The sequence below is a fragment of the Xiphophorus maculatus genome, chromosome 24 (assembly GCF_002775205.1).
Source record: "Xiphophorus maculatus strain JP 163 A chromosome 24, X_maculatus-5.0-male, whole genome shotgun sequence".
In the NCBI taxonomy this organism is placed as follows: Eukaryota; Metazoa; Chordata; class Actinopteri; order Cyprinodontiformes; family Poeciliidae; genus Xiphophorus; species Xiphophorus maculatus.
The window spans coordinates 4,803,784-4,830,385 of record NC_036466.1 but is presented as its reverse complement, the minus strand read 5'-3'; the positions used below and the strand labels follow the sequence as shown (position 1 = coordinate 4,830,385).

Sequence of the window (26,602 nt, the reverse complement as noted above, 5' to 3'; positions counted from 1 at the left end):
AGCTCATCGGGTTCAGCCGGAGGAAGATAAAAGTGTGCAGAGAGCCATAAATGTGACTTCCTGGAAGGCCGTTGCTCTAGAGGAACTCGCCGCGATGCTGCGTGTTATTAATAAAAATACCTCAAACATTCTGAGAGCAAAAAAAAAAAAAAACATAATAATGCGGCATAGAGACTGCAAGACGAGCACCAAACAGAGCTTGTGTTTGGTTGCTACAGCAGCAGCAGAGGAAACACTTAAGCTGCACTGAGACACCAGAGAACAGAACCTCTCTCGCTCTCTCTGTTTTCGGTGAAAACTCAGCAATGTCACGAATCCAAGATCCAAGAAACCAAGTGGCTCCTTGGTTCCTCTGGCCCATTAAGCAACACTTACGTACCTGACATTTTCCTCAATATCTAAGCATTTCCGAGGCGGTTTTTGGCAATTCCTCTGACTTTCACGGCACGTATGAGCGAACATGAGCTTCTGATTTGAGGATGTGTGATGAAACCGCTGAAAATGTCTCAGAGCAAACAGACAACACGCGCCCCTCTCCCCCGCTCGGACGTATAGACACACAGGCATTCAGGTTTCTTAGAATTCTGCACCATGATTGAGTCCGGAGCGTTGTGTACACGAGTGAAACATTTCCAGAGAACTGAGAAGAGGAAAAGGAAGAGGCTGCTATAAAGTGTTTAAGAAGGAAGTTGTGTTTTGTGCCACTTACATTCCCCTGGCAACCGTTAAAATGACTGCCAGCCACTGCTTTCTTAAAGTTATCCAGAGTTATTCTGTAGCATAAACCAACTTGTTTGCATAGAACTCCTCATGAATTAGCCAGGATCAAATAAATGCAAAAAGTCGTGCATTGGCTGTTTATGGCTGAGCGTGCAAAGCCGTGTAAGTGTGCAAATATCTAATCAGGGTTACTGCAAGCAGGATAGCCTCTAACCGGTCATTTCACCAACAAAACATAATAATAATAAAGACTTTCATGTTTCTAAGTGTAAATACAATACCTTACTATCAAATGTACATACAAAATACCACTTATTCAGTGACTGTGAGTCTGAAAAGGAGTATGATGAAGTTTAACTTATACACTGCCTGGCCAAAAAAAAAGTCGCCACCTGGATTTAACTAAGCAAATAGGTACAAGCCTCCTATTGGATAGGTACTGCATAGGCGATTATCTTTCAGCTGGCAACAAGTTATTTAACCCCAGCTGATGCAATGAGTAACTCCTCATTTCTTAAACAACCATGGCAAAAGACACATCCTGTGGTCGTGGAAAAGACATTAGTCTGTTTAAGAAGGGTCAAATCATTGGCATGCATCAAGCAGAGAAAACATCTAAGGAGATTGCAGAAACTACTAGAATTGGGTTAAGAACTGTCCAACGCATCATTAAAAACTGGAAGGATGGTGGGGAACCATCGTCTTCCAGGAAGAAATGTGGTCGGAAAAAAATCCTGAATGATCGTGATCGGCGATTACTTAAACGTTTGGTCAAATCAAATCGAAGAAAAACAACAGCAGAACTCAGGAGTATGTTTAATTGTGATCGCAAAAGCATTTCCACACGCACAATGCGAAGGGAACTCAAGGGGTTGGGATTGAACAGCTGTGTAGCCGTAAGAAAACCTCTAATCAGTAAGGCTAACCAGAAAAAAAGGCTTCAGTTTGCTAGGGAGCATAAAGATTGGATGTGGGTTTACATACACACACCTGCACGCAATTGCCCAAGTCATCCACAGTGCTGTAATTCCCAGTCAAACTCATCACCCCTGTTCATCCTTATACTTTTGAATATTAACCATGTTGAGTCTTTTCTTAAAATATCTCTCATGCTTGGACTTTGCTTCAGCTCTTTAGTGAGTTTATCCCAGATCTTCACTCCAAAGACAGAAATGTCATTGTTGTTCGAACATTCAAAGTTCTGAAGTTGAGGTTTTCTCTATAGTCATATCCCCCCCCCCCCCCCCACTCTATCGGTAAATAATTTTTGAATATTTTCTGGTAATAGTTTGTTTCTAACTTTATACATAAACGGTGCAGTCTGACACTCTACCAAATCTGGGAGTTTCAGGAAATAAGAATCTATAAATACGTTGTTGGTATGACAATAAAAATCAACCTTGTGAACTATTCGAATGGCTCTTTTCTGTAATGTGCATAATGGTTGAGGTGAAGTTTTGTAAGCGTTGCCCCAAACTTCCACACGGTAACTTAGATATGGCAAAATAAGTGAACAGTAAAGAATATGAAGGGCAGAGGAGTTTAGAAATTTTCTAGCATTAGAGAGAACCGCAATACTTCTAGCTATTTTAGATTGAACATATTTAATGAGGTTTCCAACAGATCTTATTATGAATCAATACTCCCAAAAATCAAATTTCAGTCCACAGTCACATTATCAAGTATTACTTGTAAATCGCTACGCCTTTTACAATTCCCGAATAACATAAACTCGGTTTCACCTAAACAATAATTTGTGAATATCAAACCACTTTTTCAATTTACATCACTCTAAATTCATTTCTACCAAAAGCTGCCGTAAATGTTCACCTGTACAACATTTTTTTCTGCAAATAAAACAAAATGGGGTGTTGTGGAAACCTCCTCCTTGTGTAGATCAGTTCTCCAGAGCCTTAATGACCCAATTATTCTATTCAGGTGGTGCAGCAGAGGCACATCTAAACGTTGCAGGGCAGTGGAACCTCCAGGACTGGAGTTTGACACCTGTGGATTAAAGGGTTCTTTGGAAATGGACTCTTCCTCCCATTAGGACTTGTATCTGCTACAAAAATTTATTTCAGCTGCAGGTCTGATTATTATTATTGCCCATTCTGCTTTGGAGAATAAATCAAGTTCAGATAGACTGAATGTGTTCTCTTTTTTTTTTTAGGAAGTTTGTTCATCATCATTGTTTGGTGGAGACATTGAATGTTTGTACAATTATTCCCTCTGCTTTAGGATGCTGTAAAGCTGGGAGGATTTTTTTTATGTTTGCATAGTTATGATGCATAACCATGGCAACAGGGTGTTGTCTTTACAATTGGGAGTAGTTAAGGAACAGCCCAGAAGCTTAAACAATAGCCGAATATAGAGCAGAAAGAGGAGGAGGAAGTTCAAACCGTCTCTCCCATCGATTGTAAAGGGCAAGGATCACATCCCCTACTCCAACATCTTTCTGCCCGACTTTCTAACCATACGACCAGAAAGAAATTTAAAGAGGGGTGGCAAAAGCAACCGCAAGTCCTGGTGGACCAAGTTTGTACCATTCTTGACTTCATCTCTTCCATCCATCTTAGCAAACACGAAGCTTCTCCCCTACTCCAACATCTCTATGCTCAACTTTACAACCTTCACTCCAGTCTCAACTCTTCTTTATCCTCTAACATGTTTCCCCCCCCCCCGAGCTCCATTTGTCAACTCTAACAAGCATCCACAGTCCTACTGTTTATTCCCTTAGCACGATACTGCCACTGCTGTGTTTCACCTTAGACATGGTGTGTTCAGGAAGTGTTCACATGCAATTCTGGTCTCTTGTTGAAAAACGACCTTCTTCTACATTTTGTTACATCCTCAACATTACTTATTCAAAACTTAACCCTTTGTGATCATCCATGACCAAACCTCTCAGTTGGTCACACTGGCTTTAATTTAGGTGTACAAGTTTGTGCTCTGAACATTAAAAATAGATATAAAAGATAATGAAAATTAAGTTTTACTTTTCTTCCACATCACTATTATGCACTATGTGTGTCGGCCCGTCACACATTATGCTTCATTGAATGAGCAATCATTCAGAAAGTGTGATCAGGTTTAATAAACTAAGAAGTAGTTTGCTTCCATCTAGTGCAGGGGTGTCAAGCTCATTTTCACTTTGAGTCATATCAAAAATCTGAATTTCTTAAAAGGCTCGGTTATGCCAATATCTGCTGGTAAAAGCCATTAAACTGTCAAAATATTAATAAATAGCTGTTCCTCCAGGAGTTTGTGATTGTTTTTGTGTTTTTTGGCAATGTGATGCTAATTTAGAAATATTTGTAAGGAATTTAGATGATATTTGAGCTAATATTATATATGATATTTAATATATGATATTTGATTGCTCAAATATGACATATTTGAGCTATTAAATACATGATATTTTAGTATGGCTGAGGCAGCAGTCACTTAAACTCAATGTTTTTACCTATTTTGAGAAACATTCGCAGTAAAATCAGAAAAAATGTGGGGATCTATTGATTTTGTGTGAATTTTGAGGATTTGTAAAAAACTGGAGGGACTTGATGTAATTTGGAGCCTAGAGGGCCACATAAAAAGCTATGGCGGGCCAGATTTGGCCCTCGGGCCTTTAGTTTGACACATGTGATCAAGTGGTTTGTGTAGGTACTGTGGCACAATTTAGAAAACTACTGTAAAATGTAATAACTTAGAATCTTTGTTTTGATGAGTCATTTGAAAATTGACAACCTTTAAGCAGGCATTAAGCATACTTTTTATTAAAGCTACATTTCTGTATTAAAAATGTTCCAATGTCTTCATTTGAAATTGCTTTAGTTGTAAGTGGAAAATTATCCCAATTAACAGAAATAAAGGTTTTCAAACATCAAACTGTGTGTAGTAACAGTATTAATGTATATAATGGGTTTCACTTAGTGATAGTTTCTGAAACAATAAATTGTAATTTTCTAACTTTTTGAACGGGTCTTAGAGTTTAGCCTGACATTTTAGAGTATGCCGCCATTTTTTGGTTCAAAAAGTACCGCGCTAAATTGTCGCCGTTTCTCCGTCAGATACCTCTCGAAGCATTCCGACGTCCGGGACCGACCCGGATCCCCAAACCAAAGGGGTTCGGCTCCCAGAAAAGCGCCAACAGCCCGGCGATAAACCCGGGGCCGCCGCCGCCGAGGCCGGCTGCCGGAATCGGGAGAGAGCCGGCCTCGCGCGCGAAGAACAGCCCGAACCTGCTGAACCGGAACCTGTGACGTCACTGACCCACGTAGCTGTCGTGCTGAATTAATAGTGACTTAATTAACAGCGACTACATGCAGCCGTTCACTGTCTGTGTCCTATTCTATTGGCTCGTCCAGTGACACACTAACTACTGAAAATGATCTGCTGCAACCGAATCACTCATCTGAATATGTCCATGCGAACAATGACATGAAAATATTAGATTGAAAGGCGTGATATATGTATTTGTTAAATGAAAAATTGTATGTGTATTTTTATGTGTCTTTGTTGTGAGATGCAGATAAAGAAGATGGATATGGGACGCAGAAAAACAGTGACAATAATGTACAGAAGTGATGAGTTTGAATGCAGCTCCTTCATTAAAATATGACGTGTGTGTTATTTTTCCATTACAATAAAAACCTTTTATACTTTGATGCGTGGACGGTTTACTGCCTGCACCTCAATATGTGGAAAAACACATTTTATTGAAATTAAAAGTCAAACATGGATGAATACTGGTCGTTTAAGATAGATCGTCGCTCTGTTTGTAAGTATAATGTCAGGCTGTTTGATAAAAATGACAACAATAATTCATTTGGAAATATTTACGGAATCATTTATTGTTGAGAAGAAAATATGGAATCACTGAACACTGCTAAGAAAATAATGGAAGAAAGAAATATCGAGGCACAAATGTGGGATTCTTTTTAATTAAAATGCTCATTATTGGGTAAAAATATGTCATCACTCAATATTTTGGAAAAATGTGAAATCATTTATTGAAAACATGTGGAGTTGTTTATTGTTGAGAAATAATAGAATGTTAACAAAAAAATGAATCACTTAATGTTGTAGAAAGAACTGATTCTATAATTTAATGAGAATTGTTATTTTTTTTTTAAATCATTATTGAGGGAAAATATAGAGTAACACAATGTAGTGGGAAAAATATGGAGTCATTTGATGTTGAGGGAAAAAGTAGTGATGTGTCATACATCAGGATAAACATCAGTATCAGCCGATGTTTGTCATCTAACATATCGGTCTGATAATAAATCTGGGCTGAGATTAATAACACTATATTTATGGTGTTTGTGTTTCCAGAGGTACCAAAAACCATATTTGGTCATATGGTATTTTGTTAGGTCAGGTGACCTTGGTGATGATTGCAGAACATGATTATGGTTCAGAGAAGCAATGTAGGCAGTGTTGGCTGGTGAATATCATTAAAGATGATCATCTTCTGCTAAAACATAAAACCAACCAAACACCCTCCAAGAGAAGTGATTTCATATTATTTGAATAATTGTCTCGATCTATAGGAAGGAATGGGAACATTTTCATTAAATGTGTACAGAGGAGCCCCATATTGGGGGAGTCGGATGCTACGCTGCAGATATCTCGCCTTAAATTCATTGATGTTCTGTCAGGGAGGAGCTTATAGCCGAACGCAGAGCAGACAGGAAGTTGTCCCTCTCCTCTTCCTGTTCTGTCGCACAAACCCACGAACAGCGCGGCCCGTCCAGGACGAAGGCGTGGCGCACATCTGCAGTGGAGGACACACACCTGCATGTCACTGTGGTGCTCAAACTGAAGCAAACTGGCTCCTGTAGCTGCTTTTTAGACTCACAGCGCGTGTGTAGGACTTCTCTGACATCCAGACTGCTGAGAGCCACAGAGACCCAGAACGTGTGTGTGCTCCGGTGAGTCATGGTGAAGGGTATATGCTGCAACCTTCTCCGGGTCAAAACTAAAGCATCGCTAAACAGGAAGAGTCCCACGTCGCATACGTGCTCAAAGGCCCTGATTGTGCAACAAACCAGAATGGCTTACTTTACAAACCGCACATACAAACAGACAGTCAGCTGGAGTCGTCACCTCAGTGAGTCCGGAATCTGTTCGTCTGGACTCCTGAGCATCATGGCATCCTGGGTTATTATCAGCTGTCGGTTTCCTTCGGCGAGGCTCTGCGCGTGAATATATAACAAGAAGCAGTAGTTAAAGTGTGACTTCAATATGTTTTTTTAAAAGAACAATGGAGAGTCCTCTGACCGGACAGCCCCGGATCAGTTCCTGCGTCTCCTCCAGCCTCCTGTCTGCCTCAGAGTTTCTCTCCAACTGGAAAACACACAAATCATTTCCATATTTAGCTGGAACCTGCGGGAGCCGCTGTGTGGACCCCAGCTCCGTTACCTCCTGGATGAAGTCTCTGAACTGGAGCACTGCGTTGAGGGCGGAGCGGAGGTCTGGGTGGTCCGGGTGACCGGGTCGAGTGTGTGAGGTCAGAGCTTGAAGCAGAGTAACATACTCCTGGATTCGCCACACGGGACACAGCAGCAGCTCCTGCAGGCTTCACACACAGATACACTGAGGACAGCAAATCATTTGAATATTTAAATGACGAAATCTAAATGGATTCCCCTTTTCTGATGATGTCTTTAATGTTAGAGTCGTGTCTGCTCTCTTCAGAAAAGCCCAAATTCAAAAATAAAGTGTTGTTGAATTTTAATTTGTTTTCTGGAAGTCCACCATCATCTCTGTTTTCTTGAGCAGGTTTAGCTCCAGGTGGTTCTGACCGAACCAGTGGACCACCCTACAGACTCATCATCGCAATGGATCAGACTGATAACAGTCGTCTGACCCACTAACACCACTGGGGAGCGCTGGCGACTGGACTGTTTTCTCATTCTCTGCTGCCACCAAGTGTCCCTGCGGGGATGGTGCGTTCAGGGTGACGTGTGATGTCAGCTTTCCTTCACACAGTTTCTTGTTCCGTGGGCCACAAAGTTCAAATATGATCTAATGTAATTCGGACTCCTTCCTCTATAATGCCCCCTGCAGGGTGGGTGGCAAACTACAAACGGGACAACGTAAGGTTTTCACCGACGTTGGCTTTCTTTTGATTTGGAGAGCATCAGACTAATTGAAACCGTTGGTATGACAAATTAATTTTTATGGGTAGTTTAGTGTGGATTGTGCTGATTACAAATAGCACATTGATGTAACATGACGGCCTGTGTGCACATTTATGAAATTTGCTGCCATTACACAAACTTATGCTAGTATTATTGATGAAAAAAACCCAACAAACTCCTGTTATTTATCCTAAAAGCAGCATGTCTTACCTCAGCATGTGTGTTGGCAGAGTTCTGTCTGCTCTCTTCAGAAAAGCCCGGAATGCAGGTTTAGCCTCCCTGCACTAAAACACACACGTTTGACACGACTAGGTGAAGAGTGGAGCCTTTTCTCACGTTTAAGAAGACAATACTGACCCTACCTTATCTATGGTGTGGATGGTGGTGATGTAATTGTTAAGGTAGTTAGTGTAGACGTTCAATTTGGAGCAGAATTTTACAAACACATCTCCAACACACTGCTCTGCTCCCCAGTGCTGCAGCCTGGCCTGCAAATCAGCCTGAAACACACTAAAACACACACTTATCCAACATCTGACTCCAGCAGTATGACACCAATCCAGCTGATGTTTACCCGTTCTGGTGCAGTATCAGTGCAACAGAGCCGAAGATGATCTGGATGTCGACGTAGCTGAGGATCGCTCTGTTGGAATTCAGCGCCGCCATGAGAGGCTCCTGGTACACCTCCACACAGTCATGCAGAAAACAGAAAGCAAATATTTATTGACGCAGATTAGTATGAAATGCAAACAAGAACAGGTTCATCAGTAAGAAAAAGAAATTCCATAATAATATAAATAGATGAAAGCATGTAAAAAATATAAATCGGGGGGGAAAAATGAGCAAATCAAAATAAAACTAAGAAATCACTAATCAACAACTCGATAAAAAGAATAGAAAAGTAACACAACACATAAAATAACAAAATAAATGGATATATATTTAATATTCATGTCAAAGCCAAAACTACACAGAAAAATATAGAAATAAAAATACGGTAAGTACAAAAATAACTAAACAATGACTGAATAAATAAAAAAATAAAACATAAGTGAACCAAATTGCAAATTCTGTAATCAATTTATGAATTAATAAACAGCAATAATAATTCTGTAAGTAAATTAAAATATTAGATACTAAATTTTGAATGAAATCAAACAAGGAAAAAGGAACAAAACTGTAAAATTCTTGTCAAATATATTTATGAAGAAGAAAAAAACAGAAACAGTGAAGATGTGAATATTTTCTGTTACCAAACTTTTTCTCATTTCTAAGTTTCAAGCTTTGGATCAGAAGCAAACAATCTTGGCTTCGTCTTAATGATCTGACCTGATCTACTTCCAGTCTCTGAACCGAATCATTGTTTGTTGTTAACGTTTCCTGGTGTTCTACCTTCAGCACAGCCCTCATTCTTCCCAGATAAAGGCGCTCGCTGTGGAGCAGCTCTCTTCCAACTGAACATCTCCAATCGAAAGTTGCCTAAAGAAAGAAACGATAAGACATGGTTTATATTTGTTGTTCAGTCGTATCAAAACAGAACGGCGTAAGAAGGGAAACACCTGTGCTATCCCTGGTGGTGGGCCTGGACATGATGAACCACCTGCTGCTTGGCTCCTCTCTCCGTCCTCTTTGCTCCACTTCATCAGGAAGCTGGACAGGAACTCCACCGGTCGGCTCTGAAGCAGTGAGGACAGATAAAGATTCAAGTTTACACCTTGTCTTTTCTCCTCCCTTCCTGTCTTACAGCAGTTCTCACTTCGTTCTGTCTGCTGAGAGCTGTAAGTCCTTCTGTCAGAGCTTCACTGAGTTCCCCACACGCACCAAGGGTATCGAGGGAAATGTTCTCCCACAGGAAGAGTCCTAGAAATGAACCAGACATGAGTTTTAAAGCTTAATCAAGGTAAAGCCGTGTCCTGATTGAGTTCAGCACTGACCCAGAGCTCTGCCTCTGGCTTGAAGACTAGCCTGTTGAAGCTGCAGCTCCAGGGACTTCCTCAGCCGGACCAGAACCTCCTCCATCCATCGGGCCTGTCTACACCAGCCCAACAGCACGCTGTCAGCCACGTAGCATAGAGCTGGAGCTGCTGGGTCCTGGTCGCCACCAGACCACTCGCTTAGGACTGCAGTCAACCAAAAATGCATCAACAACTGCAAGAAACTACAAGCAGAACTCGTCTTTAGGAGCAACTCACTGTTCTGGAAACTTCCTGTGGCAAAGCCCAACGGAGCGCGAACTTCCAGACCAGTCAGATCGGAGAGATTCCACATCAGAGCGAGTCCCGGCACTGTGACAAGTCCAACCGCGAGCTTACATCTTAGAATTACTTCAATTAAATGTTTGAAAATTCAAACAGAAGTTGTACCAGACGCAGCCAGCGGGCAGAAAATATCAATCCCGCCTCCCTCCTGACCAGGTGCCACCAAGGCACACAGTTTTTCCCAGAATTCCTGGTGATCTGGGGATGATAACGTCCTCTCAGACAGAACACTGCCTAAAAGATACGGAAATCAGACAAAAGTACTAAGAAATACCACTCAAAACACAACTCATTCTTTGTTAGCAGCTAGAAAGAAACGCACACACCTATGGTTCCTAGGAAAGTAAGTCTGCACCGGATAGAGATGAGGTAAATGAGTGACATAATTTTGCAATATATGTTTATTGACTCATTATAAGCAACTCCACAGTGATCAGCTCCACAGTGGGGCTGAAACTGATGGTGGTGGTGCAGAAACCTCTCATTGAGAAACCTCTCAGAATTTCAGCGACTTTGAGGAAACAAATAATGGTAAGCAGGCAAAAAGCATGACAAGCACCTAATCTGTCTACTAGCAAAAGTTTCTGGATGTTTTGAGGTTCTATTTACAACCAAATTAAGATGGAAGCAAAAAGTGTCATTATTGGAAAAAATGAATACTGTAGGTTGCAACCAATGTAATTAATTCTGCCTCAACCAGGAGGGCTGGCAGTGTATGTTTGTCTCATTCTTAGTTCATCTCTCATCAGCTTCCTTCAATCGTAATGGGTGAGCATCACATCCCCTAATCCAACGTCATTCTGTCTGGCTTTCTAACCGGGCAGAGGAGTGGCAGAAGCAAAGGAGGTGGATTAGCAGTGCTTGCAAACAGATGCTGGCGTCATCCTAACATATTCCTGTCAGACAGCCAGAGTCTTCAGTCAGTGGGCTCTTCAGGTGTGTTGCAAAACTGACTGCTACCGGAGATCCTTCCACAGCATCACCTTTCACAACACCTCCATCAAGATACTGATGTTTTCTCTTCCACAGTGAGGCTGAAACTGGTGTGAAAGAAGGTGTGGAAACGTCTTAATGGTGATATGAAACTCACTACAGTGTCACGGAGATGATTGGATGACAAAAAAGTCAGCCGGGAAAAGGAACTAGAATGGCTTTTAAATGGGTTGGCCTTAACCGTCTTTGAGTAAGGCCTTGATAATTAATGCTGAATAAAATCAAGCAAAGAATAAGCACCTGCAATTCCTTTGCTCTGGGTATTCTACCAATGCAAGACAAAATGTTTAGTTCTTCTTCCAGCTGGAAGAACTGTACATATGATCAGCTGATTTTTAATGAAGTCTCACCATTGACCAGATGAACCTCCTCTGTCCCTCCTGGAACCAAAAGGCCGAGCCTTTGCACTCGCTGCCCCGAAGCAGCTCTCTCCGTCTGGTTGAAGAGAGCCGAGAGAGTCCATCTATGGTCATACAGAACCACGGCCACTCTGGCCTTCACACCACTGAGCACCACCTGAGATCAGGAGATGGAGGGAGGCAAAGGGCAACATCTTCTCAAACCTGCACTCCAATGGAAACCGGAGCGTTTATTTTTTTTTTTTTACCTCATAAGCTGGAATTTTGTTGGAGATGAGCAGCAAGATGGCAGCAGAGTCTGTGTGGGGGAGAGAAGCCGGCACCGTCTTAGCCTTGGACAACCTTTTACAGCAAAAGAACAACATAGAAAACGGAATCAGTTCATAACCTTTCAGCATGTGATCCATTTTCATAGTTTAATGCCAAAAGGATTACGCTGGTGTAGATGATAATCCTAACCCTGTTTCAGTAGAAGCCAGAACTGAGGAGACTTTTGGCTGAGATGCAAAATGTCTTCAAGAAACAACAGAAGTCAGGTTCACGTCTACTTCACTACTTGGGATTGAAGCTGAAGAGTTCTGAAATTGTAGGATGTTGTATTTCATTGAAACTTCATCACCTGCTGACTTCATCCAGGTGTTGTCCTCTGTGTGGACTGAGACTGGCGGTTGGAGACTCAACTGCCTTCATCGGCGAGGAGAGAGAAGGCCAAGACCTAACCATCAACTCTGAGCTGGACAGGACGGTCTGTGACCTTTCACCTCCAGATCTGTCAGACTTTGGGTTAGAACCCCATGGTCTCCTGCTAATCAAGGCCAGTCCTGTTAGATATCACAGACCCAAGCCGTTAGAAGAGCTGATGAGAGGTGAGACGTTTACAGGTCAAGACAAAACTCAGTTTGACAAGTAATTTTATGTTTGACAGGACCGAAAAACAAAATGATTCATATAATAAAGTTGTTGCGATCTACTGTATGTACTAAATTTGTCTCATCCTGCCACCTATGCACCTGTGTTCACATTACACCCACTTGACTCACTCTTTTCCTCCTTAAGGGCCTCTTTGAGTTTCTGCCTAATCCTCCTCTCTCTGCTCCTCTCCCCTTCCTCCTCCTTCACCCCCAGGCGTGGCTGGTAGAGGGTCCCATATATCTCGGCTGCTTCCTGAGGAGATAGCCGGTCCAGGGTGGAGACGCACGAGACGTAGTGGTTCCTCCAGGCTCCAAACTCCTTGTCTCTTGGAGAGTAGGGAAGGAACCAACCTCTCTTGATACACCGGCCGGCCCAGAGACAGTCCTGATAGGAGACAGGAGGGAAAGTATGTTACCCATTCGCTAAACATGCACAACAGGCACATTGAAACTTTGTTTCATGTGCAACAATATGCAACAACATTTGCTGCATTCATGTGCAACAACAGAATGGATGTTGCACATGCGGGGATGGACTGATGGATGGTTTGGTATCAAAGTCTAGAAAGGGTTTAAGACTTTCCGTTTAATTTCAAATGTCTTGTGAAACACTTCAATCCTGGAATCCAGTCCAGGTGTGTTACTCACCTGTTCTGCCAGGACCCTCCAGTGCCAACTGACCTGGGCGGCACCACAGAGCTCCCGCGGGGACAGGAAGGACATGATGTAGAGGGATAGACACCGAGGCAGCACAGCCGTGAAGTCCAGCCGGGTTACAGGAACCGTGTCATTGAGCAGGTTTCTGCAGTGCCTGGGTTCAGCAACGTGCAACAACAGCACCAGACTGCAGGCGCAGGGTAGGACTTTAGAATAACTTGAATGAAGTGTTGGAAAGAACCTTACTTAAGCTGCGCCTTGGTGCAGCGACCCAGCAGAGCCTGCAGGAGGCGCTTCCTCTGGGAGTCCGTCCACAGATCAAACCAGTGCAACAGAAGCTTCACACGCTCCTCAAACAGCTCAGATCAAACAGGAAGCAGACAGAACAGGAGGACATCCAATCACTGCCAAGCACTCCTACAAGGGGAATCTGGACTTTGACTGCACCGTTTGTTGTATGGAATGAGACTCTGAGCTCAGCATCCATGGTTTGTGAGGTGAAATGTGAGCTGTTTTAATCTCATAACAATGTTTATAGAACTGGCTATTTTAAGCAAGAGTTTGTAATGACACTTTGATGCATGCTATGAGGTATAAGACAAATCATAATATACAACCATTTATGCTTTACTGAAATAAAAATCTTGGACAAAAGATTCTTGCTTTCACAAAATGTAAAAAATTTACTTTCGATTTTTTTCCGTGTTTTTTGTTTTTTGTGTGTCCTGTGACACATTAATTATCACCCAGTTATGATTACACCTTCATATTCAGCATAATTCGAGCTAGACGGTGGAGCATATTTTTCATTTTTACACCAGGCAAGAATCCAAAATTTTACTCAATTCCATTGTTTTACATAATCGCAACCGTTCCAATTTTCATGCAAAAGAATATAAGTCAATATAATAATTTAGTCAGATTCAAATTCAAATGCATCCCTTCCAGTTTGACACATACATCCAAGCTTAGTTTAAAATGCTAACCGTCAGTAAGGAAACCAAGTTGATTTCATTAAGCCATTGCAGCAATGTCCAATTTGAGCAATGGCTTTGTCCAGGAAACAGACAAGGACTAGATTTTACTGTGCACACACAGACCCTGACCAAGCTCTGCACTAGTGGCAACCAACTCTCCTTTTGTTGAAACCTCATCCACAGTCATGACAAATGCTTGGCTTTTTTTTTTTTTAAGCTTTCTTCAAATTAATCAATCCCCTCTCTTGGTACTGTTAGCCATTTTATGAAAAAAAAAAAAAAAAAAAATTCAGTCATAACAACAGACCCAGAATGTTGACTTTTAGAAAGTAGTTGGTTTTCATTGAACAAATTATAACTTTGTGGTTCAGAAATTGGTTTTATGAAACCAGTTTCTTGCTTCTGTATTTTGTAGTCATTCCTTTGTTTGAAACAATGAGAGGAAATGAAAGGACTACCTGCAGGTTGCTCTGCTTATTGCCCTGCGGGGTCCAGCTGCTGAAGCGGGTCTCTCTCACCAGTTTGGGGCCCGGCTGCGGCTCACGGTCTGGACTGCTCACCGAGTGAGGAGCGCCTGTGAGGTCCATCACCCCAAAGCTGTTTCCTCCAGGCCTACTGAAGCCGAGTGGATCCGTTTCAGATGGGCTGCTGTGTGCAGGGAGTAACCATGGAGACGTGTCAACAAAGGATGAGGGCATTCCTTTACACAGCCCATCCCATCCTGAGCCTTAATAACAAACAGTATCTCTTGTAAAACTGGCTCAGGAGGCTAAAGCAGCAAACATTCAAACTTTAAAGGGAACTTAAACTGATTACTAAAAAAGGTCACTTTTATTTCAAGTTGTTGGTTTCCTGCACAATTTTCAGCATATTTCACAATGTTTTAATAAGACTCCGAGGTCGAGTCCTTTCTGCAATCTCGTTAACTTATTCAGACTGGTTTTGATGTATGGGATGATTTACATGACTTTCCAACCAAATTTCATTGTGTTTGAACTATTAAAACAGGCAGTTGTAAGCATTTTAACTGGGGTCACAAATATTCCCCAAGATATGGTTCCTAACCCCTCCGAATACCAGGGGGTCCCAGTAGGGTCCCACCTGCTAAGCAAGGTGGTGGAAGAATCATGTTGAGTGTTTATTTAGCTACAAGTGAAACTGGTATTTTCCTTAAATTTGAAACAAAAGACGTTTTCTTCAGTACTACAATCAAAGGTTTTAAACACTGTTGAGGGTTCCACCAGGTGAGCAATCCCAAACACACACCAAGAGCATTTTTGGAATAAATGTTTTTCTTGATTAACTTTACCAATTCTAAAAGAATAATTACGAAAAAAATCTTGCCGGTGCAGTTTGTCTGAGATTTGATTAAGGACATTTTAAAAGTTGATATGCTAACTGCTGAGGTATAATAATCTACTCTTCTTAAAGGGTTCCATGCTGATTAGCGATTTAAAAAGTACTCTGCTTTATTTAAAACTGAAATCCTTCTTAGTCATTTTGATTGTAGGCCAAGTAGTTTCCAACTAATGTTATGTTCCGTTGTCACACCCAAAGATGGCTTGTGTAAGAAGTACTGAGACATTGAAATGTTTACATCTGCATTTTACGGTCTGTAAATACAAACTTGTGCACATAATTCTTGTCCTTAAAAATTACTGTAATAGAACAAACATTCTACCCCAGAAAAAGTATTTAGTCAAACGCACCAAATTATTATGACATTCAACATGATAATGTAAGTTACTTTCTGAGCAGCGCTGAACAGGGAATGAAATACACACACACACAAAAAAATTCACCCATTATTTTTAAAAGATCTTTATTACAACTGACTATGAGAAAAAAAATACTTTCTTACTGTAAATGAGAGAAATACACCCAAAAGAGTCAAACACGTGACATTTATGAAATCAACAAAAATATAAAATCAAGCAAAAGGCTAAGTGTGAAAACACCCCCATCTGGTGGTTAAAATTAGACATAAAAAAAAAATCTCATCCAGTCAGTTAAACACTGTTAACTAATAAGGCAAGTATGATTAAATCAAAAAGAAAAAATCATAAGGTATGGCTGTGATGTTAGCATTTGGATTTGTGATTATTCTTCCAGCATCAAACTGACCCGACAGAAACAATGTGCTGGGCATTTCGCATGGTCCATTCAAACTCTGAAGGGCTGCTCACTGAATTTTAGTTGAGCTATTTTTATATACCATCTTTGTTGTTAAATCTGATAACAGTTTTCTGTTATCAATGAAAAATAAGAATCTGGTGGGTTATAAACCTATGCTGCTTTCAGAAATGACAGGACGCAGCAAATATAATATGTAAAATATAATGAACCTGGAGATCTTTGACCTTAGATCTCCAGGTCTTACAAGTATTATACAATAAATAGAAAACATAAGTACCTTATCTTTAATATAAGAGACACAGCACTGTTAAATCCATCTTGATTAGCAACTGATGGGTGCAGTGAAGTCAATCTGAAAATACATTCAACCTCAGGTAAAGTTCCTCCAACTCCGCCTTGTTAGATTGCCTACACGTGGTTTCAGGAGAGGTAATGTGGAAAGAGGAGGATGAAAAATGAAAGTCACACGGTGGCCATCCTCGGGATTTCTTGACTGTCCGCTAGATTCAGCTTCTGGCTGGAGGGGCGGGGTTAAGTAAAGGAACAGGTTCTCAAACACTTCCCGTCTTCCCTTCACGCTGCTCAGACCAGACATTAACGCAAGCTAACGGATTCAGATGAAACTAGAGTTAGCATAATTCTATGTTGGCGCTTAAGCCACAAGTACCCACTAGAAATATGGTAAGTAGAATGTTTAGACATTTGTCTATGCAGTGGACCGCCACCTATTCATGTTTCAGTATTCACAGTCGTCTACAAGTTTTGAACAACTTTTAAAATGTTGCAAAACGAAAATGCGAGTTAGGCGAGAGAATCAAACAAGTTAAGTGAAACAGAATTTGACCAGATGGTGACGTTACGTATGGCTGCAATAAACAGGTAGTAGAGGTTTCTAACTAACATGGACAACACATCTTGGGACAATGGAGAGAAGTTTTCAGCAATGTGTTGCTCTTGGGCAACTTGTCATTGCTATGTCTTGTTAACTAGTTCTGGTCGTAACGAGCCCTGTCAAATTAAAATCCTTTAAAAGGCAAGAAGAAAAACAACTTATCTGAAAGTTTTTCGTGTCAAAAGGATACATGGAAGAACTGAGCTCCTCGAGCTGTGGAGACAAAGAGCATTATTGATTTTACATAATAGATATTGTGAAACAAAAATATTTGCACTTGCTGATGAATAAGTAACTAAATTTGAACGGCACAGCTATCCATTACCATCCAGAGTAATTTGAGAGCTTCATCAGTAATAATTCAGGAGCTGAACACCTCTGTGCACCACTGCTCTAAGGTTTGGAATCAAGTTGAAATATCATTATTTTACACTGAAAAAAGCTATAAATTAGGAGAAAATATGTGGGGGGGGGCGACAAGCCTGGTGGCCCGTCAGGCTTATAATACACCGTGGGAAACCCTGGATGAATAACCGTGGCAACAGGGTGGTTTACAACAGGGAGCAGCTGATCAACTCTAACCATCCTCTTCATGAAAAAACGGGTGTCTTCAGTCAGAGGCCTCTTCAAATTCGCTGTGACACAGATGCTACAGGAAATTTTTCCTGGTCACACCTCACCATCTGCAATAACTAATTAAGTGAATTACAACATTTAATTTCTCTTTGGGATTAATAAATTATATCTGAATTTGAATTGAACGTATGCCTTCCTCTGAAACGCTGTGTAGGACTGTAAGAAATGGCAAAGATTCTTGCAGTTTCCTTGGTACACCAAACTTTTAAGCAGTAACTTTTTAGAGATATTTATAAGAGTAAAATTAGATCCATTGAATTTGAGCTGTTTAATATGCAAACTGAAAAGAACTTCAAATAATGCACCTAATAAAGCATTAGGTGCTTTATTAAAAAGTAAGCAGTCTTACATTAAAAAGTAGCTTGTCCATATTGGTGTCAGAGGCCGTTTTCCGCTGATCCTCGGGCATTTCCTCTACCTCAGCATAAAGGTCAAAGTGCAAGCGTGCCAGCTTCTCCTGCATCTCTCTGATGTGTTCCATCTGATCAATGGAGCACTCATTGCCTGAGACACGACGGGACCATAGCAGAATATTATAATATTTGTATCAAATCCTGCAAAGTGCTGCCACTGTGAGCTTACCAAAGGCCTGTAGTTTTCCTGAGTGGAAGTCGTCGAGCAGACTGAGCAGACCTTTCTCCATCTCCTGAACATCTGAGACATCTGTCAGAAAAGAGTGCTGGATGACGGGTGCTGCCTGGCCCTGGCTCTTATTCCCTCCTACAGCCTGTGGATATCTTGCCTTACTATCTCTCACTCCCCTGCAAAACATTACATCAATAATAACAAAACATACATCGACGTTAACGTTGATTTTTTTTTTATTATTATTATTATTTCTGAGAATTCATCTATGGAAGACGACCTCCTGTTCCTATTTCTTTGGCTGGAGATGCTCCCCGTGTTGTGGTTGTTGCCGACATTCCTTCCCCTGGAGGAGGAGCTGTTCTTCCGGGATAAGCCTCCGGTCTGAGCGCCTGGGTTGGTGGCGCTCCGGCTGCTCTTGCGCTTTAGCTTCCGATCCTCCATAGCTTCATAATACTTTCTCTCTTACCAGCTGCTGCTAACACCGACAGCCAGCAGCAACCAGTTAGCTGAGCTAAACCAACAGATAATAGGTTAGCTTAGCATGTAGCTGCTCTGTTAGTTCCAAATTTACATGGGGTTACACTTAAGCTGCAGCTTAAAAACTCACGCCGAATAACACTACCAGACACAAAAACAACAATAAAATAACGAATATAAAAGCAGGAGTGACACTATATACGGAGGGTTAAAAGAATGGCCAAATATTTCAACATTTCACACTTACCTCGCAAGCTATTGTAGCTCACAGCTGCAACTTGTGAAAACTTCCTGTTTGGATGCTGCGAACGTGATCGAGCTGCGTTCCAATTCGTTCAGGGTGATTCTTTGCGTAAATCCACAATCTGTTTTAGTGCACACCATGTGCTCTGAAAATGAAGGCGTTAAATTTTGATATTACTGACTCAAAAAGTATATTTACAACACTTGGAATACTTATACACTTGTAAAGGACGTTTGTCTCCTACGATGAAAAGGGTCCAGCACGACGACGTTGAATGCTGCCCAATAATCAAGTCCATTACGAAACTGATTATATATCCCCAAGTCAAATTTGATATGTATATTCTGGGACAATACAAGTAATTACTATATATGTTATTCTTCATACCTCTGACAACATTTTTAATTGTTCTGAATGTATCCTTGTTTGTATAACTAATTTTGAAATAAACTTAATGAGCCCCAAAACAGAACTAGAAAGTGTGCATTTCCTGTGAAAATGCAAGTGTGAATGCTGAATGCTCAATCCTGAATGCTTTTGGTGAAAATGGCTGTAGCGTTTGAAGCCAACTGCTGAAGATTTGCAGAAAGGAAAGAAATAGTCCATGTGTGAAAAACCCACGTAAAAGCCAAAATTAGCTAAAAAGCTAAAACTAGCTAAAATACTAATGATAGCAAGTAGGCTACCACTAGCATGCTGGGTAACAGTAATATATTCCATAAAATGTAAAAATAAATAAATAATGTAAACCCTAAAATTTTAAAAGCACAGAAACGTTCCCCTATTCCTTCTGATAAAAACGGTGGGTGAATGAAATCCATACATTTTACGGTTTCTGAGATATTGTAGAAGTCGGCAGAAAAGACGAAAATATAATTTCAGTCTTCTTTTATTCTCAATGGACCTTACCAAGCTCCGCCCACAACCGACCCACGTGACCGCAAGTCTCACAAACAAAGCCTCGCGTTGCGTTGTTTCTATGTAAACGTGACTCGATTAGTGCGTCGTTTCTACCGGATTTTCACAATATATCAGCTACGACAATGGAAAGAGGAACTAACAAGTTCATGTCATTGTCTGGGAGGAGGTTACTGGTTTCTCAGTCACAAGCTGGTTGCAAACCTGAGGCCAGCAGGTGTCAGTCAGTTATGGTAGATCTGAACTTTGACCTCAATATGAGAAGCTACAGACTGATAGGAGGAACCAAAGAGCTCTGTAAAGGTAAAGGAAAATCTTCTGAAGCTGGGATATAATTCATTTAATTTCACATAATTATCGCGGTAGAAGCCATTTGTTTGTTAAAATTTTATGAAATATTTCTTCTATTTGATGTTTGTTGTGAATGACGTAAACTCACAAACGAACGAGGTCATTAGTCCAACGTTTAGAAACTACAGCGGCTGTAATGCGCCACAGCAAAGGTAAACAAAGGTAAAATAACCTGAACAGGTGATCAACTCAAAACCACTCCTACCTTTTTACTCTCTCTCTCTTTTTGTAGTTTAAGCACACCTGTTACCGTGGCAACCGCCGAGCAAAGATTACGTTAAAAACATAACATTCAGTCCGTTACGATATCAAGTTTCCAGGCTTGATGTCAGATACTATACACATTGCATATTGATCTGTTTAGCTAACGTAAGACTGTGTAGCAGACAGGCTTCAAGGTGTAGAAGTTGTATCAGTTCTGCCATTATGCTGTACTTAGCTAACGGGAAGCTAAGTGTGTTTGTGAGACGGCCACGCACGTGACCACGTAGAATGGGCATCAGCCAATGAAAAGCGGCCCCTGTGGTAAGGTCCATGTCCTTCCAATCCAAACCATAAATAAAATGAAGTACAACCGTTGGTGTCATATTACCTCACCTCCTCCCCTTCACAATAAAGGTATACATTCGGGTGTGAAATATATAAATTGTTTATATATACGCTTATATAACAGTCCACTCCTTTTATATATATATATATAAGGAGTGGACTGTTTGCTCAGTGGTTCAAAGTCCTATTTTAATGTGAAATTAAAAAATGCTTTATATTTGGAGATGAAGTTCCAGATCTACTGAAATATCACATTTCAGTTACATTCTGATTAACCGAGAAGCTCTCGTGATATATATATATATATATATATATATATATATATATATATATATATATATATATATATATATATATATATATATAAGGAGTGGACTGTTTGCTCAGTGGTTCAAAGTCCTATTTTAATGTGAAATTAAAAAATGCTTTATATTTGGAGATGAAGTTCCAGATCTACTGAAATATCACATTTCAGTTACATTCTGATTAACCGAGAAGCTCTCGTGATATAATTTTAATCTCCTTTTCAATATCGTGGACAGCAAAACTTGAGAAATTTAACAGGAATCCACTTTTTTATAGAATGTGTAGTAATTCTAATAATAGACTGCAGTGGTGTTCAGACACTACTAGAGGGCGCCATACGAACATAAAATAGAGATTCCTAACTCCTCCTTTATGTACTTTAATAACTAAGAGATAACTACAACTGAAAAACTTAATTAAGTAATCAAAGTAAAAGTGCACAAAAAAAAAATACAAAGTAGCAAATAACTTAAAAAAAAAGCAGATTCCAAAGCACTGATTAAGCTGCAATAAACATCTGGAACCTTTTCACATTGTGTTACGCTACGACAAACTCCACCTTTCAAAGTGACTCGTTTAGAAATAGAGAGAAATAGATTGACTCCATCATAGAACCAGTTGTAGTGCGGAGCTCCAAATCTGGACCTGGTTCATCTGACCAGGAGAGAAAAGTTCAGGATTCCAACAGGAGCATAAACGCCGTATTTATTCTCAGAGTACATTACACCTCTATGCCTCACAGAAGTCATGAGCTTTGCTTAGACTCACCCATTCCACGAACATTGTTCCAGAACTCTTTGTGTACGTTTTCTCTGGGAAACCTTGCCAAGTTTCACCAGTAGTTCTCCTCCATTTGCCAAACATTTCCCGCAGTTTTAGGCTCATTTTAATGTATTTTATGACCTCTTGATAAAACTCATGATGATAGATTTAACCGTTGTGTTCACTGTCACTTCTACAGTCAGGAGCGTCCCTGACTTCTAAGTATCTGTGGTTTGAACCGAGCAAACCTTGGAAATGAAAGTTGAGGGTTTTATAAACACACATTTAAATTTTAGTACATTTTCAAACATTTTAAAAAGTTTTTTTTCTTCATTTGTCTTAGTGCTAAAATGTGATTGAAGCCTCCATGTGTCCAAAGGCGAAGAGCAGTGGTGGCCAGACTTTTTGTACCTTTTTTCTTTTTTTTTATCTGTTCAATGATACACAAAAAATATGATTTACTGAAATCAACAGAATTGAAAATGTTTTTGGGTAGTTGCAGAAAATGTAGATACGAAAAGAACCTAACAAAATATCTTGCAAAAATTAGTATAAGAAGCCCACAGTTTCTACTTTTTTTAAATTGATATTTTTCTTCTTATTTGCGCTGCAGGGTTTGCTTTCGGTAAACGCAGGTAATAGTAGTCATTCTAGTAACTTCAAAATTTAGATGAACAAAAAACTTTGTTAAAATATTGGACCGATCTTGTCTTTTTAAGATCATTTTTATCTCTAAAAATGTAGCTCCAGAAGGTGAAGAAGTTTCCGTCTGCGTCAAACCAACTGTGCTTGCAGGTCAGATTTGTTCAAATCTAGAACGGAGTAAATTCTAGATTTACATGTGTCAAACTCAAGGGCCAATGTGGCCCTCTAGTCTCCAAATTACATCAATAAGTTCTTCCAGTTTGTCACATATTTGCAAAATTCACACAAAATAAACAAATCTCCACATTTTCTTCTGATTTTACTGCACATTTTCTCAAAATTGATCAGAAACATTGAGTTTAAGTGACTGCAGCTTTCCTTGATATTAAGTTATATATCAAGCTGCCGTATTACTTTATACGGCAAGTAAGAAAAAGTCACATTTAACGTCATACATTAGTGCAAATATCCTAAAAATCCCTTACAAACATTTCTACGTTGTCACCACAAACATCTGCAAAAGAAAATTCCACCAAAACAATTACAAAATCCTGGAGGAACAGCTATTTGTTGGCATTTGAACAATTTAGTGGGTTTTGTCAACACATTCTGGCACAACTGGCTTTTCAAGAACATTCAGGTTTTTGACGTGGCCCCAAAATGAAAATGAGTTTGACAATCCCTACCATGAAGGTCCCCGAGGTCGCACTTTTAGACACCCCTGCATTTTTAAGCAAAAATATAGAATTTATTGATTTATTTAATACATTTTGCACAAACATGACTTTAAAGGTCTGGGGAAAAAAAGGTAATTCCTTTTATATTTTTGCTAGCTGAATAGGATGGAGGTAGAGAATATGAAATTGACAGATTTTTGTGGGGGATGCAGAGGGGTTTAAATGTAAAAAATAATCCAAATATTTTATCATAAATATATATATTTTTTGTGAATTAAAAACAATGGCTTATTTACTGAAAAACACCTAAAAAGCTCCTAGATTTCCTGCTTAACAGTCGGATATCGGTGGTTTATTTCCCGCTGAGTGAGGTGAACCGGGATAAAATGTTACAGATGAAAACATTTAGACCGTCGCCTCCATACAGCCATTAACTTGCCGAAAACACACACACACACACACACACACACACACACACACACACACACACACACACACACACACACTTTTCTCTCGTCAGTAATTGCAGTGTAGGTGCTGTTTGGAGAGCCCGTTGCTGCTCCTGCTACTTCCAGTTAGTTCATTCGTTCCTCGTGTGCACGGCTGCTTTAATGATGCATTTGGATTGGAAGCAACGCGTTTAATTACACGCCTTGCCTTTCTGCCGCGCTCGTGTAGAACGACCTCTGCGTTTTTCCAACAGCCACGGAGTGAAAACACGGATCTTTGACGCGCAGTCTGCTTGTTTTCGCACAGGAAATCTGCAGGCTTCAAGAAAATGTCAAATCAGTCAGGAGTGAAAGCAGGGGAGCAGACTTGATGTGGCCTTCAGCTGCACGCAGAGGGAATTTTGCAGGATTTACATCTAAATTCAATGTTCTTCCATTCAAACATGAAAGTATATACTGTAATGATGTGAATAAATAGGGAGGTATTGGATTTGGTATTGGAGGTAATTGTATTTGTTTGAACCAGAAGCATGCACGGAGTGAAAAACACTTAAATGAAAGAATGTGACTAAATCTGATTGAAATTGGACATTTTTAAAGTGGGCAAGAGTAGCACTGAAGATCTATTTGCGTTAAAAATAATTTGAGTTGGGCATATCTGACCAAGTGTTTTATTAGTGCTCTGCTGTCAAGATATTCAAAATCCACAAAATGTGTTTCTGTTTTTTGTTCTGCATCGGCAAAAACATCTCAATACAGACAAATAAAAACTGTTCAGAAAGAGAAACTCAGCATAACTTACAGCTCTAGTAACACAAATAACACAAAACTCTTCAGATTACGTAAAACTTAGATATTTGTGCTAAGTTACTGTTTTTTTATTAGTTTGTTTTTACGTCATGTTGTTTTAAAAATGTCTCAAAGAATGCGATGAACATTGCCCAGCATGGCCCAGAAATTAATCTGCATTTTTAGAATTGATTTGAAGAATTTGGTTTCATACTTAGAAAGAGAAGCAAACACTAAAACATTCGATTATTACCAATTATTACAGCCCTCACTGTTTACCAAATATCAATTCACTTTATATTTGGTTTAATCTATTGGCTCATTTAAAAAAAATGTTCTAAATGAAATAAAATTGCGCCTAATTGTGTATCTCCTTATAATCCAGTACAAAAACGTTCTAATTATCCCAAAGGAAAAATGAAAGGCCATAACTCATGAAGAATCTTCTTCAGTCAGAAGAAGATTCTGACTGAAAACTGTTGCTAACTGTTGCTAACATCTCAACAACCAGGCAGCAGAGATGCTATTAAACAGCAACATGTCCTGCATGACATGTTTATCAGCTGTTAACAAGAACCACTGATCCAGCTCTTTTGTCGCTCCTCTTTAAATCTCTGTCTGGTGTCGGGGATATGATTCTCCCTCGTTTGAACTTCCTCCTTCCCTCTCCAGTTCTGCTCTGCCTCTTTTCAGTAACGAGCAAGAGTGTCACGAGAACTCGGGGATTTACCTAGAAAGTTTAAAAAGAATATTCCACAAATAGACAACATGTCCGATTGTTATATTTGTCAGGGACTGGGGCAGTCGAGGGATTCACTGAAATGGACTAAATTCATCAACAGGGGTTGGGGATGAGGATTTTTAAATTAGTCGTGAATAACTAACCTTTTTGTTCCGGGGGAGTAAATATGACGTGACGCACAGAGGCTGCATTCTTCAAAATGGGAATCAGAGGAAAACCGGGATGCTCCTTTTACGCCGCTGTGTGTTTGCTGGTTTTTGACTTGGTTAGTATTCCATAATCTGGAAGAGCAAAAACAAAACAGTAAGGGTTTGAAAAAGTAAAATAAAATATTTCATTCAAACTGTGTAGTCACTCCCTGGCCACATCCTTGGATCTCCCTTTCATTCCAGTCCCTGACTCCGGTCCCCCCTCCTCCCAGTGGCCGCTTCCCGTCCTCCCCTCGCCACTCTATAGAGGGTCCAATTGACATTTGGCTGTCCTCTGCCTCCAGGGGGTCCAGGAGATGCAGACGTTTTTGGCAGGCAGGCATAGTGAAGCCTAGGGGTCCTGACAGGGGACTCCTGGACTAAGAAGAGAAAAAATTTGAATAAAAAAAAGACTCCAGCAGTTGCTAACTCCGCAGTTAGAAACACTCATACTCTCTTAGGGGAACATCCATTAGGAAACACAGCTACACAAAGCTAACACAAACTCACTGTTAACGTCTAATTCTGTTCTTTTTAAAATGTTCAAAATGTGCAACTTGTACTATCAAATGTTTTATTGTTCATTGTTCTGTTATTTCGGAACAATAAAATAATAGAACCTAATCGTTAAAATGATCCAACTAAAAACATTTAAACAGATTTTTTTTAAAAAAAAGATGAAACTCAGCACAAAAAAAAAAGAAAAAAAGTTTAAAATGTTTAATTCCATTTGTAAAATGTTATGACAGGCAGATTTTCTGACCGTCTTGGCTGCTGCTCTGATTCTTATAATCTGAACCCAAAGCAGGTCCAGACCAAATAGCAAATCAACTTAGCGACTTTGTCTCTCATTTCTCTAACAACCTGTACCTAGAAATTATTGGGGGGGGGGGGAAACGACACCAACAAAAAAACAAAAAACAAAACATAATGAATAATATTAACTGCTACTTTTCAAACTTGCTGTGGCAGCTAGCTTGTATGTGAAGACGCTTCACATACAAGCTAGCAATGCTATGTGAACAAGACCAACAAATAGCGTTTCAGTTTCAGGTGGATTAGTACGGAGCCCTCGAGGGGACAAAAGTTTGGGCACACCTTCTCATTGAATTCAATGAGAAAGTGTGTCCAAACTTTTGGTTTGTACTGTATGTTAATATCTCGTTGTGGAATATCTGAAGTTTTATATATTTTTTCTTTAGTATAGGAATGCACCACACGCCTATGATTTAA

The 26,602-nt window shown here is 40.1% G+C and overlaps 4 protein-coding genes across 12 annotated transcripts in view; 2 read left to right on the top strand and 2 right to left on the bottom strand.

Annotated features, from left to right (window-relative positions):
• Positions 1-5,365, top strand: part of LOC102217042 (filamin A-interacting protein 1-like) — a 66,968-nt gene extending 61,603 nt beyond the window's left edge. For all 3 annotated transcript variants that reach the window (XM_023329611.1, XM_023329612.1, XM_023329613.1), the window contains one exon: positions 4,788-5,365. In XM_023329611.1, the coding sequence (XP_023185379.1) occupies positions 4,788-4,979 (192 nt within the window). In that variant the 3' untranslated portion in view covers positions 4,980-5,365. The remainder of the gene's footprint in view (positions 1-4,787) is intronic.
• A 281-nt stretch (positions 5,366-5,646) lies between these two features.
• Positions 5,647-14,758, bottom strand: ect2l (epithelial cell transforming 2 like). 7 transcript variants are annotated; one of them, XM_023329194.1, is made up of 22 exons: positions 14,479-14,758; positions 13,290-13,402; positions 13,035-13,197; positions 12,507-12,771; positions 12,095-12,296; positions 11,911-11,988; positions 11,724-11,817; positions 11,467-11,632; positions 10,229-10,357; positions 10,058-10,150; positions 9,800-9,985; positions 9,622-9,725; positions 9,425-9,541; positions 9,258-9,344; positions 8,440-8,549; positions 8,228-8,375; positions 8,076-8,149; positions 7,144-7,300; positions 7,003-7,068; positions 6,829-6,917; positions 6,581-6,753; positions 5,647-6,496 (listed from the first exon to the last, which is right to left on the bottom strand). In XM_023329194.1, exons 1-22 carry the CDS (start codon positions 14,716-14,718, stop codon positions 6,363-6,365), a joined length of 2,988 nt encoding a protein of 995 aa, XP_023184962.1. In that variant the 5' UTR covers positions 14,719-14,758; the 3' UTR covers positions 5,647-6,362. The 7 variants fall into 7 exon arrangements, with proteins under 7 accessions (XP_023184962.1, XP_023184964.1, XP_023184963.1 ...); XM_023329196.1 differs by having other exon boundaries at positions 11,935-11,988; XM_023329195.1 differs by having other exon boundaries at positions 12,516-12,771.
• A 1,067-nt stretch (positions 14,759-15,825) lies between these two features.
• Positions 15,826-19,102, bottom strand: LOC102233426 (coiled-coil domain-containing protein 28A). Its single transcript, XM_005807822.3, has 6 exons — positions 18,997-19,102; positions 18,550-18,783; positions 18,267-18,445; positions 18,034-18,188; positions 17,239-17,261; positions 15,826-16,673 (listed from the first exon to the last, which is right to left on the bottom strand). Exons 2-6 carry the CDS (start codon positions 18,711-18,713, stop codon positions 16,619-16,621), a joined length of 576 nt encoding a protein of 191 aa, XP_005807879.1. The 5' UTR covers positions 18,714-18,783; positions 18,997-19,102; the 3' UTR covers positions 15,826-16,618.
• Positions 19,103-20,192: 1,090 nt separating this feature from the next.
• Positions 20,193-26,602, top strand: part of LOC111607691 — a 67,070-nt gene continuing 60,660 nt past the window's right edge. The window contains exon 1 of the mRNA XM_023330003.1: positions 20,193-20,214. The gene's annotated coding sequence lies outside the window, so the exon portion shown is untranslated. The remainder of the gene's footprint in view (positions 20,215-26,602) is intronic.